General features: G+C 37.8%; 1 protein-coding gene across 3 annotated transcripts in view; it reads right to left on the reverse strand.

Moving 5' to 3' along the window:
* Positions 1–248: 248 nt before the first annotated feature.
* The window catches only part of cacnb1 (calcium channel, voltage-dependent, beta 1 subunit), a 42,879-nt gene continuing 27,069 nt past the window's right edge, over positions 249–16,058 (reverse strand). For 2 of the 3 annotated variants that reach the window (XM_087808626.1, XM_087808628.1), the window contains 7 exons: positions 10,862–10,942; positions 10,738–10,796; positions 10,565–10,674; positions 6,519–6,670; positions 3,352–3,447; positions 3,084–3,269; positions 249–1,681 (listed from right to left, as the gene is read on the reverse strand). In XM_087808626.1, coding sequence (XP_087664752.1) covers positions 1,130–1,681; positions 3,084–3,269; positions 3,352–3,447; positions 6,519–6,670; positions 10,565–10,674; positions 10,738–10,796; positions 10,862–10,942 — 1,236 coding nt within the window. In that variant the 3' untranslated portion in view covers positions 249–1,129. Of the gene's footprint in view, positions 1,682–3,083; positions 3,270–3,351; positions 3,448–6,518; positions 6,671–10,564; positions 10,675–10,737; positions 10,797–10,861; positions 10,943–14,679; positions 14,709–16,058 lie in introns of all 3 variants that reach the window. The other variant, XM_087808627.1, reaches the window with a different exon arrangement.

Below are 16,058 nucleotides of genomic sequence, written 5' to 3' on the forward strand. Positions count from 1 at the left end.
TACACATATCCTGAGAGCTGAGAGAGTGAATATAAAACCACAACAACATAAAGAAAAAAAGACATGACTCAGTTCTGCTGACATTTTTAATTAAAATACGAATTTATGCACAAATTAAAAATGATGGGCAGAAAAAAAGCATAATGTAGCTACAATCAGGCACCAATGATACATGTCGGTTCATTTTGTTGTCTTTTTTTTTGTAAATAACAATTGCGATAATGCAACAATAACATCGTTTACTGATCTTTTTTTTTTTTTAAATGTCTGTTTATTCAACTGAAGACAGGGCTCAGGTCAAGGAAGCCCACAAGAACAATCATAGATTCTCTGTTACAGAAGTCAAGACTCCGTCTGGTTTCGCCTTCTCACCACACACTCAAGATTGAAAAAGTGTCCACAGAAAAGGACCAAAAAAAAAATCAAGAGGAAGAAGCGAGGTGTGATTAATATTCACCATAATATTTTAGGCCCTGGAACAGACAACAAAGCTGGTGCAAAGAAAATAAGGGGGGGGGGGGGTGTGAGGGACAGCATCTGGTGGAGACACGAACCACACAAACATGAGGAGTTAAGACAGCGGTGGACATGGCTTGGTGAGACATTCTGGCACTTGTGATTGGAGTTTTTTCTTGAGTGTTTGAGGGCGGGGTTCGACTAAGGCAGGACATTCACAAGACTGGCCGCAGTGCTGCTTCTGAAGTCGCCACAGCGAGCGCCCAGGAAAGGCGAAGAGGGCGATTAGAGAGGCGGTCGTGTCTTAGTAGAAGTAAACATCTTTGGAGCGAAAAATGGCGACGAGAAAAGGGTGGCGGGATCTCCTGCACAAACCCTGAATCCTAACGCTGTACAAAGAAGGGACCCTGTTTAAGACTGTCGGGGACACACGGCTCTAAAGGAGTCACAATCATAGTCACAATCTTGTGTTTTGTGTGCAAACCTATGATAATCATGCAACAGAGGAAACAAAAATCCACTTTCTAAACATAAATCAATTGCAAGAAGAAGAAGAAGAAGTGTGAGAACTGGCAGCTGATGTGTTTCTTTACATTATACTGGATGTAAACAGATTGTTTTGATGGCCCCTCGTCCACTCTTTAAATCTAAGTCTGTGCCCCCTTTTTTTTCCTCAACGGATGTACACATCCCTGCCCCAGTCCTCCTGGTTCTTGTTGCGGCTCATGTTGGCCCCAGTGTCTGCAGCCTCCTGGCAGTAACGCTCCCTCAGCTTGGCACGTCCATGCACCTGAGTCTGGCTCTGCACGGGGGGATGGTTCAGGTTCTCCTGGTCGGGCTCGGCACCTTCGTCTTCCCAGGAGGCCTGTCGGCCGTGATGCTGCGCCAAGTGAAGCCGGCTCCCCCCTCCCGCTCTGTAGGGATCCGGCTCTTCGTACGGATCGGTTTCAATGTCCATGCACGAGTCGCCGGCCTCCGTGTACGCCGAGTCTCGACTCCCCTGGGTCTCGGAGTCGAAGGTGTCCTGCCGCGAGAGGGTGCGCCCGCTTCCTCGCTGCAGTTGGCTGCTGCGAGATGAACGGAGATTGGCCTGTTGCTGCTGCTGCTGCTGCTGCTGCTGCAGAGACTTCCCTGCCGGGTCGCCCTGATTATGAGTGCCGCTGCCTCCGCAATCGGTCAGGGGCCCGTCGCGCGTCACGTCCCCACCGTGCACCAGGTTTGGCCCCTGCAGCCAGTCGTAGCCATGCCACACAGAGAGACCATGCAGGGAGACACACAGCAGACCAGAAGCAGTCAGTTCCAGCAACATTAAACATTCAAATGTGAACAAGGACAAACAGATTAAATGACAATATCATGTGTTAGCACATGCTGCACAAACACACGGCAACTCTGTCTTCTATCTGCTCATCATTCCTGTTTAAACTCGCGCCAACACTGCAACCATCTTCCTCGTGTTCTAATAACCTACGATCTATTGATGCAGGTGACAGAGAAATACTGCCATCTAGTGGGCGCCCCTAGAATTGTATAATTAGGGCATTTTAAAAACGTAATCTTTACATTAAATTAAGAAATTCCCGCACTTGCTGTTACAAAGGTGGTGTTTATTAAAATAAAAAGAGCCTTTATGTAATCAACATTGTGTCCAGTTATGTAATGGATTATGTATTATTCACAAATGTCTTTTAATTATTATAATTATGACAATGAATATATCCTATATTGTCTCTTATGAAGGAAGCTTATTTTATGTAATTTAACTATTTTTATTTCAAGTAAAATAACTCATTTATCATATTATTGTTTTTAATTTAAATTATTATTTCATTACATACTGCTATGTTTAATGTTGCTGGATTGTACCTAGTTTGTGAAGCCCTACACACAATATATCATTAAATATTGAACATTAATGCCATTGGTTAATGTTTTAATATCACATTGGTGTGAGGGGTTATTGAAAAGCATTCAAATAGGTTGAAGTTAAAAACTTCTCTTGTTTTCTACTCAACATGTTAGTAACCTGATGGTGAGGAAATAATAGTTGTAAAAAAAAGTCTCTTTTCAACTATGCGTTCCTGCGTGCAGAGGCGGACATGACCTGCTGTTTTCAGGGGCGGTGCCATGGTAACACGGAGGAGGATTGCAACAGCCTTCCGGAGAAGAGAAAGTGCAGGAGAGAGACGTCTGGCAGGCTACAGAGGACGGCGGGGGCAGTGAAGCTTTTTCTTTTTTTTTGACAGAAGATAGCAAATTGGAGTGTAACCCTGAGGAGCAGAGGGGGCTCTTTTTTTTCTTTTAGTTCCAGATAATGTCCACACTAACACCTCCGTGAAGGGAAGAAATACAGACTTCTCAAGTTGTATTTTTTATTGTAGATGTTATGAAAGCATCTACATGATCGAGTCTAATTATGTGATTGTCGTGACTTCGGTAATAACAGATAAGAGCTCTATTTATTTTAATTATTTTTTCTATCTGGCTGTGTGTTAACGTGGAGTTTTCAAAAGTCTCTGCACTGGATTTCAGAGTGTGTGTTCGTCCTCTTTCCCATCGGTGGGTACAGACCCGTCCATGTCTGGCCACAGATCCATGTTCCTGCGCAGGGAGGTGAGCACCTGTACCTGCAGGTTAGAGACGGGCTCGGGGGAGGCGGCCAGTGCTGCCGTGGCCATGGTGCGGTTGAGCAGGGGGTTGGGCGGGTTGCTGCTCGGAGGGTGCGTGGCTTTCCAGTAGGCTTCAAGGTAGTCGGCCAGATGCTCGCAGGCGTCCTCCAGCTGGTTCTCGTCTAAGATGATGTCAAATAATTCCTAAGAGGACACATTTCGGTTCAAGCAACCTTGTTGTTACGCTTCCTTTGTTGCAGAAGAAGCCGACGACGGGAGAACTCACCGGAGGACACTGAGCCAGCTTGTCTGCCGCCACCATCTGCACGTTTAGATGTTTGGCTTGAGACTTTCCTCTGGATTTGATAAGCCTCTGCAGGACCTAGAGAAGAAAAGCAGCATTAGATGGTTGCCTTTAAAACAAGTTTTTTTAGAATTCCCTGTTGGAAACCACCTGTTGAAGAAGAGACTCCTGCCAACTTACATTCATTAGAGATCGATACGAAACATCCTGGTTCAATAACTTTTTCTACCCGCTTTCTCTCTGGATCAGGAATGTCATTTAATATTAATGAATGTATTTCATCTTGAGTAAATTAATTAATTAGATAGATAGATAGATGGACGGACGCGACCGACAGACAGACAGACAGACAGACAGACAGACAGACAGACAGACAGACAGACAGACAGACAGACAGACAGACAGACAGACAGACAGACAGACAGACAGACAGACAGACAGACAGACAGACAGACAGACAGACAGACAGACAGACAGACAGACAGACAGACAGACAGACAGACAGACAGACAGACAGACAGACAGACAGACAGACAGACAGACAGACAGACAGACAGACAGACAGACAGACAGACAGACAGACAGACAGACAGACAGACAGACAGACAGACAGACAGACAGACAGACAGACAGACAGACAGACAGACAGACAGACAGACAGACAGACAGACAGACAGACAGACAGACAGACAGACAGACAGACAGACAGACAGACAGACAGACAGACAGACAGATAGATAGATAGATAGATAGATAGATAGATAGATAGATAGATAGATAGATAGATAGATAGATAGATAGATAGATAGATAGATAGATAGATAGATAGATAGATAGATAGATAGATAGATAGATAGATAGATAGATAGATAGATAGATAGATAGATAGATAGATAGATAGATAGATAGATAGATAGATAGATAGATAGATAGATAGATAGATAGATAGATAGATAGATAGATAGATAGATAGATAGATAGATAGATAGATAGATAGATAGATAGATAGATAGATAGATAGATAGATAGATAGATAGATAGATAGATAGATAGATAGATAGATAGATAGATAGATAGATAGATAGATAGATAGATAGATAGATAGATAGATAGATAGATAGATAGATAGATAGATAGATAGATAGATAGATAGATAGATAGATAGATAGATAGATAGATAGATAGATAGATAGATAGATAGATAGATAGATAGATAGATAGATAGATAGATAGATAGATAGATAGATAGATAGATAGATAGATAGATAGATAGATAGATAGATAGATAGATAGATAGATAGATAGATAGATAGATAGATAGATAGATAGATAGATAGATAGATAGATAGATAGATAGATAGATAGATAGATAGATAGATAGATAGATAGATAGATAGATAGATAGATAGATAGATAGATAGATAGATAGATAGATAGATAGATAGATAGATAGATAGATAGATAGATAGATAGATAGATAGATAGATAGATAGATAGATAGATAGATAGATAGATAGATAGATAGATAGATAGATAGATAGATAGATAGATAGATAGATAGATAGATAGATAGATAGATAGATAGATAGATAGATAGATAGATAGATAGATAGATAGATAGATAGATAGATAGATAGATAGATAGATAGATAGATAGATAGATAGATAGATAGATAGATAGATAGATAGATAGATAGATAGATAGATAGATAGATAGATAGATAGATAGATAGATAGATAGATAGATAGATAGATAGATAGATAGATAGATAGATAGATAGATAGATAGATAGATAGATAGATAGATAGATAGATAGATAGATAGATAGATAGATAGATAGATAGATAGATAGATAGATAGATAGATAGATAGATAGATAGATAGATAGATAGATAGATAGATAGATAGATAGATAGATAGATAGATAGATAGATAGATAGATAGATAGATAGATAGATAGATAGATAGATAGATAGATAGATAGATAGATAGATAGATAGATAGATAGATAGATAGATGGATGGATGGTGTTTATTTCTTCATGTGTCTTTATCCGTTTCTGTAATGTTTATTGAACAAGTTTTATATAAATTATCTTAGAATTCTTTACATTCAGATACCTTCACTTTATTTTTGTTTTCTCTTCTTATTATCCTGGTTGTTTCTGTAGTTGTTGTTAACCTTTAATACAGTAATTCCAATCCTCTGTATGTGTTACAAGTATTAAGAATGTATTATACAAATCTGACCTTTTATGATTCTCTACAGAATGCAGCAGTTCAACCTGTTATGACAAGGCTCCTCCCATTCTCCCCCCATTGACTTCCAGTATGCTGATGTTTCAAGACTCCTCTTCTAACAGTCTTGACATGTAATCTAACAGGAACCTTAACCATTAGACATTGAACCACAAACAATCCTGATTCTGTCTTTGACAAGTGAACTGGACAATCAGTTGAAGCTTAAACTCTTGGAACGGAAAAGCACCTTATAAGATAAATAACTAAATATTGCCTTTTACAACTAGTGAACAATTGGCCTATTAAATCAGGCTATTAGGCCAATTGTTCATCTTATTTCATTGTGCGAACATTAACAAGTTAGATAAAATGTTACGCAATTTCATCTGTTAGATCCTGAAGAAGGTTCTTTACTGAAACTCCTGCCTTTGTGTTTTATACTGAAATGGGTGTCATGTTGTGACATCACTAAAAAAACAAGATATTGAAGTTTATTTGAACGTTTTGGAAATTATTTTCAGGACCCACAGGTTGGGAATCAATACTCTAAAAAAGTCGTGTTTTATTTTGATAAAACCTGCTATTTCCTCTCAAGTAACATTAATCTGTGGCTCTTGACATGTCAACACAATCGTTCCAGTCAAGTTTACTTAAAAAATAAACCTGTAAACAAGTGTTACTGACAGAAAAAACAACTAAATAAATGATAAATTGTTTTTTTTTTATCAAAAATTGGTTCCTAATTCTAATGCTAACATGCACTAAAACTCGTGTACCATAAACGTGAGCTGTTTCTTAGGTACAAAACTTTGTTCAAACAAATCTTATAATGTTTTCTTTGACACATAAGGCACATATTATTATTCAAACACACAGCTGATTTGTCTTTGACTGTAGATGACAAGTACCTTAGGAGACGCTATTTTGATATAAACGATGATGGGAGCCAGGGAGGTCTTGGCTAGCTGGGTCGGGTGGTTGATGGTGTCTGCGTCCAGGGCCACCAGCTGCAGGGTCCGGGCCAGCTCAAAGATGCGCTCGATCTCACTCTGCACCTCAGCTGAAGGCCAAGAGAATGTGGAGAACAAAGTTAGACGCGTCAGGTTTTTACATCAGAGACGACAGTTCTGTTCAGAGCCGGCGGCGGCATGTGAGTGGTCTGATAACACGTGGACAGCCTTAGGTTTTAGTTATAAAAATGAACGTCTTGAGAAAAAGCACTACATTAAAAAGGTAGATAAACAAGGGAGGTTACCACTCATTTCATCTTAAGTCAGATGCAACACTAACAGACTCAGGGACTCGTTCATTCCTTGTGCTATTAGATTGTTTAATTCTGAGTTTGGCAGCAGGAGTGGAGCGAAAAGATGATTCTATTCTATTCAGTTTTAATCTTTATTTCCTTTTCCTTTGTATCCTTTTTCTTTGAGTTATTTCCTATTGATCTACGTTCTTTATTTTGATCTATATTCTTTATACTTTCTCATAGTTATTTCAGTTGCACTTGTTCTTTCTCTGTTTTAATGAAACTTGGTGTGAACTGGAACCTCATTTCCCGAAGGAGATCTCCAGAGGGATTAAGAAAGTCTATCTAATAAGTCTAGCAACTGTATTTGTTTAAGAAGTCACCTCTCTTTTTGTTCCTACACAATAATAATAATAATTCATTTTATTTAAGATTGCCTCTAAAGGATCTTAGTGTTTACTATACAGGTAAAAGATGAAAACAATAAACTCCAATAATACATTTTTAAAAAGCAGATAAAATAGGAAAATGGCATAAAAAGTGAAGTTAAATAAATTATTAATTAGGAAATAAGTTATTTTACATCACATGTAAATGCTCGGGCTATTGTACAATTTGTCTATAAATAATATTTTGATATAATGTATGTAAAATTGAATAAAACAAGAATATATTTTGTATTACACAATTGTTGTTATAACTTTATTTACACTACATAACACTTGATCATTTTTCTTATTTTTATCCTCTTATATTTGGCTCTTTTTTTATTTTCCCTTTTCTTTTTGCTTGTACTATGAATTATAACTAGTAAAAATACTAGTTAAAAGCTTACTAACTTACTTACTTACTCACCTAAAAGCCAACCACAATAGATGCCCAAATAAGTGCTTGTAATCATTATTCTATATTATATTTATCTTTAAACTCCCCAGTGTGAATACCTTGTATACACTGAGGTTATAAAAACTCTTCAAACAACGACCAAAAAAAGCTTCAATCGCTCTTGCAAATGTAGATGAGGTGGATGTTTATGTGAGATCTGAGACCCGAGCTGACGGGAGCGAGAGCTTGTCCACGTGTAATCAAACCATCAAAGGTGTGTTTGTCTCTCGTCGTCTGAACAGAACCTGGACACACTTCGACAACACTGGCATGTTAGTGCTCAGTCATGCATAACTACTTTTTCTTTTTTTTTTAGAGAGAGAGAGAGTAAGAGAACAGTTTCAGGCGAATGGATTGCACAAGTTAAGGTTCCATTTAAGCTGAGTAGTTTAAATGGAGCGATGCTGCATTCTCATTCTGCTGCCTCCTGCCGGCACCTTCTCATGACCCGAGAGAGGAGTCGCGTGAGAATGAGATGCTCGAGGCACTGAATTACTGAGGAAATGTGTTTCATTTGTAAGTTGAATAAAATAACAAGAAGGACACGTCAGTGTGACACATAAAAACATCCCTTTTTAGCACAGAAATAACACAAAGCTGTAATTATTTAGTGTTTCTCTACTGAAAGTGTAAATGAGTGTCTCGGTACGTAAGTGCAGATAAAAAAGAATACAGAATGTTCCCCCGCCTGTCCGGTCGTGGCACCTCCTCCTGAGCAGCTTAAGAACTCTCTTGTGGCATGAAAAAATTAAACCTGACGGCAGATCTGCGTCTTTATGATCCAGCATGATTTTCCCATTAACCTTCATGTCCACTTCTGCTAATTTGGATTTTTCATGCCATTTCCTTTTTCCTTCTTGTTGGAGTCACTGAGGTTTCATTATTGACTTCCTATATTGCCTTTCCCGGACTGCTCACTGATGGATCCTAAAGGCTGTGTAAACATCTTCAGAAACACATTTTCATTTAAAGAGCTGTTGTAAAGCGTCTGTTTGGAGCTTTCAGCAGATCCTTGTTACCGGTTTCAGATTACCTACAAACTCAATCATACAAGGGGGATAAAATCTTTTAGCAAACAAGATCACGAGCTGAAATGAAAGTATAATTACTAAACTGTCTATAACAGGAAGTATGAGTTTGATATTGTATTTTCATTCTTGCGGGTTCAATCTATCATAAGTATCTCTGCGTTTCGTCCCATCAAATTCCTTTCCTTCTAAATCCCTACTTAGTGGAAGTCTCGGAAGAATTGTTCACATCCTTAATCTGTGCCTTTTCTTATCTTTAACACTGGCATCTTAAAAGTTCAAAATATCAACGTGAACATTAATCTACTTTTGATTTTGAACCATACAATGGGCATGATTAAGCCAAACTCTAAAACCTTTTTTTTTTTGCTGTACAACATAACGACTCCTCCTTTAGGTATCTAATGGTAAGACTAGCAAACATGCACACCGGGAAACCTAAAATGAAATTTTAAGCAAAATCCTGGGACTTTGCTTGAATGAATGGACTGGAGCTTTGGTTGAGCTGCACAATACAACGATAACACAAAGCGAAAGATAAACTTGACGGTTGCTCTGTTAAGGTAGAGTAGCAGCCAGAAGCTGCCCTTCCCATTGTTATCGAGCTTTGATTTTCCTCCATTTCTTCTTTTTGTTAGAGACAAACGGCTGTCAGACGGAAGTATGAGGAACAGAGGAAAGTGACAGGCAGGCAGACGGGCAGACAAATGACGTATAAAAGACTGATGAATATGGTTAGGAGGAAAAGGAGGATGGGGGAGAGGAGGGAGAGATGCTCCATTGTTATTCTGCTTGTTGGAAGGAGATACATACCCAGCACGTCTGATGAAAGAAAGAGTGGAAGGAGAAGATGGGCGGGATGGGGGAAAGAGAAAGGCGGGTAGAAGGGGAGGAAAAGTGGGCGAAGGGCAGAAGGACAGGATGGAGGTAGAGGGGAGGCCAAATCAGGCAGTCAGAAAAGGTATTTACATGGAACATTTTTTTTGCATTTCTGAATGACGAACAACACGATCTTCCTCAAACATACGATCCGTGACGAGGACTCAATGATACACAATGAGTTACGATTACATATAAACATCAACAACACTTATGACTCGTTTGTAAAGGTGTTGGAAAATATCGATATTCGCAACATTATTTTCCGTGATACTGAATCAATAAAACCCCCCCGGGAAAAATAATACAAATAAAAAACGTTTTTCATTTTATGTGTAACCACAGTACTTTTAGGGTTTATTGCTCAACAATGTGTGTGTAAAATAAAATGATCTAATTTATTTAATATACAATTAACATGCAAATATTCACACTGTGTTCATTTTGGGTTGCAATTAAACTTTGGCCCACCAGATGGCAGCAGTCATTACATCCTCCGCAGCTAAGTTAACATCGAAATCCTGCGAGAACTCGGCGATGACTGAGGACGAGGGGATACAGTCGACTCCAGCTGCTTTTAAAGCAGATGATTGGACATATTTTGTTTTCAGAACGGAGTCAAGTACTCGGGGGGGGAATACTACAAATATATCCTTCTTTCTACAGTATCAGAATATATCGCAATGTGTCTTATCGTATCCCCTGTACCGTGATACATATCATATCGCTATTCAAATACACACCCCTTCTATTTCCCCCGAACTTAAGCAAATCAAATCAACCACAAATGTCTGAAAAAAATTCATATGTATAACAAAAGAAATTATGATTTTTGAGTCCTCAAACATGTTGAAAAGTTTCTGAAACATGACAGACCAAATGCTGATATTTTATAAAAGTTCATGGACGCACTTACCCAGGCTGGAGCGGGTGCTGGAGCGCTCGATGATGGTGTGTTTGCTTGGGTTATTGAGAACTGACCGTTTAGCCAGAGAGATGTCAGCTGTGACCCGCGTGATGGATATCCTGAGAGAACCAAACACCCATGAATTCAAAAGAAAACCAGCGGGACAGCGTCGGGATTCTCACCTGCCCTCAAATTTGTGTTTCAGGAAGTCGAAGAGCGCTTTCTGCATCATGTCCGTCACCTAAGAGACACGACATGTTTCACAGTGTTGTAAGAATCACTCGATTCTGTATTGACTTCGCTGACCTCATAGCCTTTCAGTGACGGGCCGACCAGGATGATGGGTCTCATGGAGGGAACCACGTCATACGGGGGGACGTGCTCCATCTGGAGGGATCGGCGGCGACACAACAGTGAGTCACGATCTCACATTCATTGGAACACACAGATTCCAAAATAGCACAAGAAAAAAATTCATCTCTCCTCGTTTGCTACAAGTGTCGTGACTCATGGTTCGGATGGTTTGTGACGATTTGTTCCTCACACATGCTCCCCACTAGAGTACCAGTCACTCCGAATATAAACTCTAGAACTTAATATTAATGGACATTTTTGCTCTTTCTAAACCACATGAATGGATAAGTATTATTATTTAGTGATGGGTTCATGAGGCCTCAGCATTGTAGTGAAGACACTGTATCATGGTACAGTGTGTTGATTTTTAAAGACCACTAGATGGCAATCTAAGTTTGAAAAGGATGCTAGATTGATTTAATAGATCAGATACAAACATTAAAAGGTAGAGAGTGTTTTCTAGAGGCCTTTCAAAATAAAGTAATTGTATCATGAAACAGTGTCTTGACTATACAGCTATATTATGAAGCATCATCAACCCATCACTATTATTATACATACTTTTTTAATATAGGTTTGCAAGTTACATTTCAATTTCAAGTGTCTTTTATTTGGTAAGCACGAACAGGAGAACAGCTAGTATTTAAAATTATTTATCGGTTATTCATTCACTCGTTACTATTAGGGTTAAGGTGTTTTATTAATGTATTGTTTTATTCAAATCTATTTAAAGATAATTTTGCACTTATTATTGCTTTTTATTATTTATAGTCTGGAACAATTCTTCTCGTCGAGGCTTCAATACAAGATGGACATTACAGATGAGCAGTGTCGAGGCATATGGATGTTTTTAAACATCTTTTTGGAGGATGTTCGTTCCTGAGCGCTCAGTTGCTTAATCAAAATGAACATACGTGTTTGTCCAAACTCTTAAAAGGAACAAATTACTCGGAAAATAATCCCAACCTTTAGTCGACATGAGGGCGAGTAGAAAATTAGTGATATTTAAATTTTAAGGAATACATCTCTCTTTCCCACAATAAGCTATGTCCAGTTTTATTTAATAATGACTGTTAGAAAAAAATGTATATAGTATTAATTTCTATAATGTTTGTAATATCATTTTTTTAATTATTTTTTTATCAAGTATTATCCTGGTTAAAGTATACTTATAACCTTATTGATCTATTGTTGTCACTATAAAAACTACTTGAATATGCCTTTCCAATTTTGGAATCTATTTTAATTTTTTTATTAGGACTTCGTATTATCATAAAACCATTTACAAAGGTAACAAAAGTTGAGAAAAAGTTGGAAGCTTTTGGAGAAATCAGTAAAATGAAATAAGGAGATGCTAGTTGAAAAATATAAAAAAAATTCCCGTCTGTCCTTGGAAGCTACCTTAGAGTTAACCCTGACTTCCTGTAACCTATTAATCTGGGAATCCTGGAAAGGATGTGTTTAGAAGTTTGATATATTTCCTCAAAGGAAGCTCAAGTAGGCGGTGACCCTCCCTCCGTGTATCCAGGCCACTCTGTGAATTACTGTACATGTTCATGTTTCAAACGATGAATTATTAAAGTGACAAATAAAGGACGTTTACTCATTCCTGGCGTACACCGTGTTGCACCGATGATGAATGTGAGCTGACATAAGTGGATTTACGTATTTCTCCTTTCAGCGTGACCCAAGGACATTTACACCGAAAATAGAAAAGTCTACAATGGACTCTGGGACTTAGATCGCACACCTACACGTAAACAAACTGATATAAAGGATTTTTCTTCTGAATCACGAATGGAATGAATCATCTGTAAGCCCTCTTCAGAACCTGTGTTTTCCCTCTAAGAATGTGCTGGAAGCAGTCATATATCCTATAGACTCTGACAGCAGGAAAATTGGATGATTATTTTATTTTCGATCTGTATTCCGAGCACGCCTCCGCCTCTGCGCACGCTGCTTGGAGAGGGAGATAGTGTTGGAGTGGCCTGCTCCAGCACATTAGGTTACATAAAGCTGGAGCTACGGAAGATCATTTCACCTCATTTATATGCACACAAGCTAAAAATACAGAGTTTCAAACTTTCCAAATGGTTTGTGAAGAGGCAGAGATCGAACACTCAGTGCTTGTACGCTGGAGTGTGGTGAGTAACAGGGTTCATGGTGTGAGTCGGTGCTACAGTTTCTATTTTTTATTTTCATCTTGTTCAGATAATCGGATTTTATTTCTCCATTGCTTGTGTCGTACGTCGTTTACAAAAGGCCATATTTTTAAAAAAAGAGTAACAGAAAAAAATTGGAATTTAGATGATAATTTTTTCCCCTTTTAAACATAAGAACCCAAACACTCGCCAGCAATCGAATTGATTATTCCTGTCTAAAATGGTTTTATTAGTTTTAAAAGAAGTAACATTAGCATTAGCCTGTAACGAGTCAAGATGTTGTTTCAGTCACCTTTTTTAAATGTCTACCATTTCATTTTTCGCTGGTTTTATTTTTCTACACGTGGAAAAAATGCAACATTTAACCTGTTCTGTAGTGCAACAAAATTTTGAGACTCTTGCTCTGAAGACCGAAAATTCAGATGAGAAAATGTAATTGTAAACATAACTTAGAGGGGTTGATTCAGGATTAAGATGGTTGAGAAGCTCATCTTACTTTATTACTTTTCTTAAACAGACCTGGCCACCTGTTGCTTAGGTTCCCTTTCAATTCCTTCTTTATATTTAATCACACATGGTTAACTTTAATTTTTTGATCTCTAAATTTGACTTTTTATGCTCTTAAGATGTTTTCTGATTATTATTTGATCATGGTTATCTTTCTCCTTTTATTGCACCTTGTGTTAATCACTGCTTTATAATACACATAATATTACAATCTTTCCCTATTATTAGCTTTTCTTTCTCTTCTAATTAATGTTTCCTGTTTCATTCTAAGGCTATAGACTTAAATGTTCTTGTTGACATTTAAACAATCATTAATTTTCGTATGTATTTTGTGGTTATTTGTGACTTAGGGCGACAGATCGCCTGCCACACAAACTCACACCTTAAAGAATGATTAAGAGAACTCAAGCAAACCAGAGTGAAACTCTGCACAGAGAGGATTTAGATTGACTCATAACATAACTGCATGTGACACAAAAAAATTGGAAAAATAATGCCATTTTCGATCGTCATTAAACCAGTCTGTGGTGCAAAAAAGGTTTGGGTACCACTAAAACCAGTTGGACATATCCAAAAAGCCTTGTTAAGGAGGGATACAGATGCCAGTGTTGCTGGTTTCTCTCAGATAAACAGTGAATTTTGTTGCTTGCATCCCCTGACATATGTACTCCACATGACTTGAGATGTTGAACTGATCTGTCTTTCCACATCTTTACTCCTGAACAAGACCATAAGATTAACTTTGAAATGAAAGAAGCTGATCCTCATTCTGGCAAATTTGACAATATCCCAAAAGAAAATCTCAATTTATTTTCCCCTCTTAACCCACGTTCATCAAAATCTTTCTTGTTTAAACTCAGCAAGAGCCAGATGGCGTAAAGATGTGAGCTGTTGTCACTAACACCAGGCGTCATTAATGGAAATGTGAATCCATCACACTGACTGTAACTAACTGTGGAAGGATCTACTGCTGCGTGGTCACCAAACCTGTGAAGCCAACATGGTGGACCAGCTAATTTTAACCACGTTGTTGGAAGAAAATGCCAAACGAGAAAAAAGAGGGTTATGAGGTTAGTTCTGTTAGGAAACAAACACACTCACCGACTTCTGTTTCTGTTTAGCTGGACCACCTACGGAACCATTACAGAAAAACAAGAAGCAAGACGACAGGAGACAAACACAAGAGTGCATTTGGTTATTGACAGGTGAGGATTAGGTGTGGTTAAGGATGCACACAAGGCAATTCATTCTCTGCACAGCCATGTTTTACACTTCTATATATGATGTACCTCAAGGGTTGTGTTCGATTCTCTAGAATGCTTTATCTCGTCCATGATCCACGGCAGTTTTTTTTTTCAGCAAAGTCAAACTGTCATTTAAATAACCATATTTATAAATGGAATTTATTCGTCTATATTTGGACAAACTGAGGTAAGTGTTACCCAAATTAAATTAAAAAAGCCTTAAAAAGGATTGGTCAAGATTTCAGCCGGTATTATTTATTTATTCCATTTAAAAATGTATTATAGTTTGATTGTTGTGACACATTAATATAGTTTATAAAATACATTTGGTGCTGCCACTGTATCAGTAATCATGAGAAAGACAAACATGTGAGTCAGTATGGTTGTCGTGACAGAGGACAGGATGATGAAGAAGTTGATCTGTTGAAGTTGAGCCAACTTATTTTACTTTACTTCAAAACCCAGATAAAGGAAGGTTTTAAAATTCACTCGTATGGCCTCTAACTGCTGCTCACGAGGGCACACTTTAAAACAGTAAAACGTGACTTATAAATCGATTAAATCAGTGTTTAAACAATGATGGAAGTTATTTAATTGATTTGATTGTTTCCGTTATATCATGTTAAATAAAATCCTTTGCAGAGTTATTTGCTGTCAAAAGTTCCTTCATTAGCTACTATGATTTCAAGGACTTAAAACAAACTCAAAATATGTGTCTTTTTTAACAATCTTAAGTTAAATGCATTTTATTGTAGTGTTAATGAACTAAGTGTTAACTCTGAAGTACATTGATATGTTTGGAACATTTATTAGTTCAAAAACTATTCTACATAACTAGTTATGTATCAAAGCTTAATTAGAGCTTTTGATATGAACATATAATATAGAAGGAAAAATAAGACTTGCGTCGTCTTTTATTTCAAATATCATGAGAATTATACAACACTTTGAAGGTCCCATTCGCCGTTTATCCTCACATTATCCAGGGAAAAGGTTAATAATTAACTTGCTTTTCCGGTGGACATTGTAGCTGCACACAGTCATTGACAGGTTACTATATGTTCTTTGTAGTCTGCCTCCTGCTGCTAGTTTTAATGATCTTTACTGAAAAATCTTGCATTCTTTGGAAATCCCTTGTATCGGTAAATATTTCATAGTAGTGACAACTTTTAACAGATGTCAGTGTGAAGTCATAGATAGACATAGATAGATAGCAACGCTTTTTTTTTAATGTTG

The sequence above is a fragment of the Callionymus lyra genome, chromosome 15 (genome assembly GCF_982586985.1).
Source record: "Callionymus lyra chromosome 15, fCalLyr1.hap1.1, whole genome shotgun sequence".
NCBI lineage: Eukaryota > Metazoa > Chordata > Actinopteri > Syngnathiformes > Callionymidae > Callionymus > Callionymus lyra.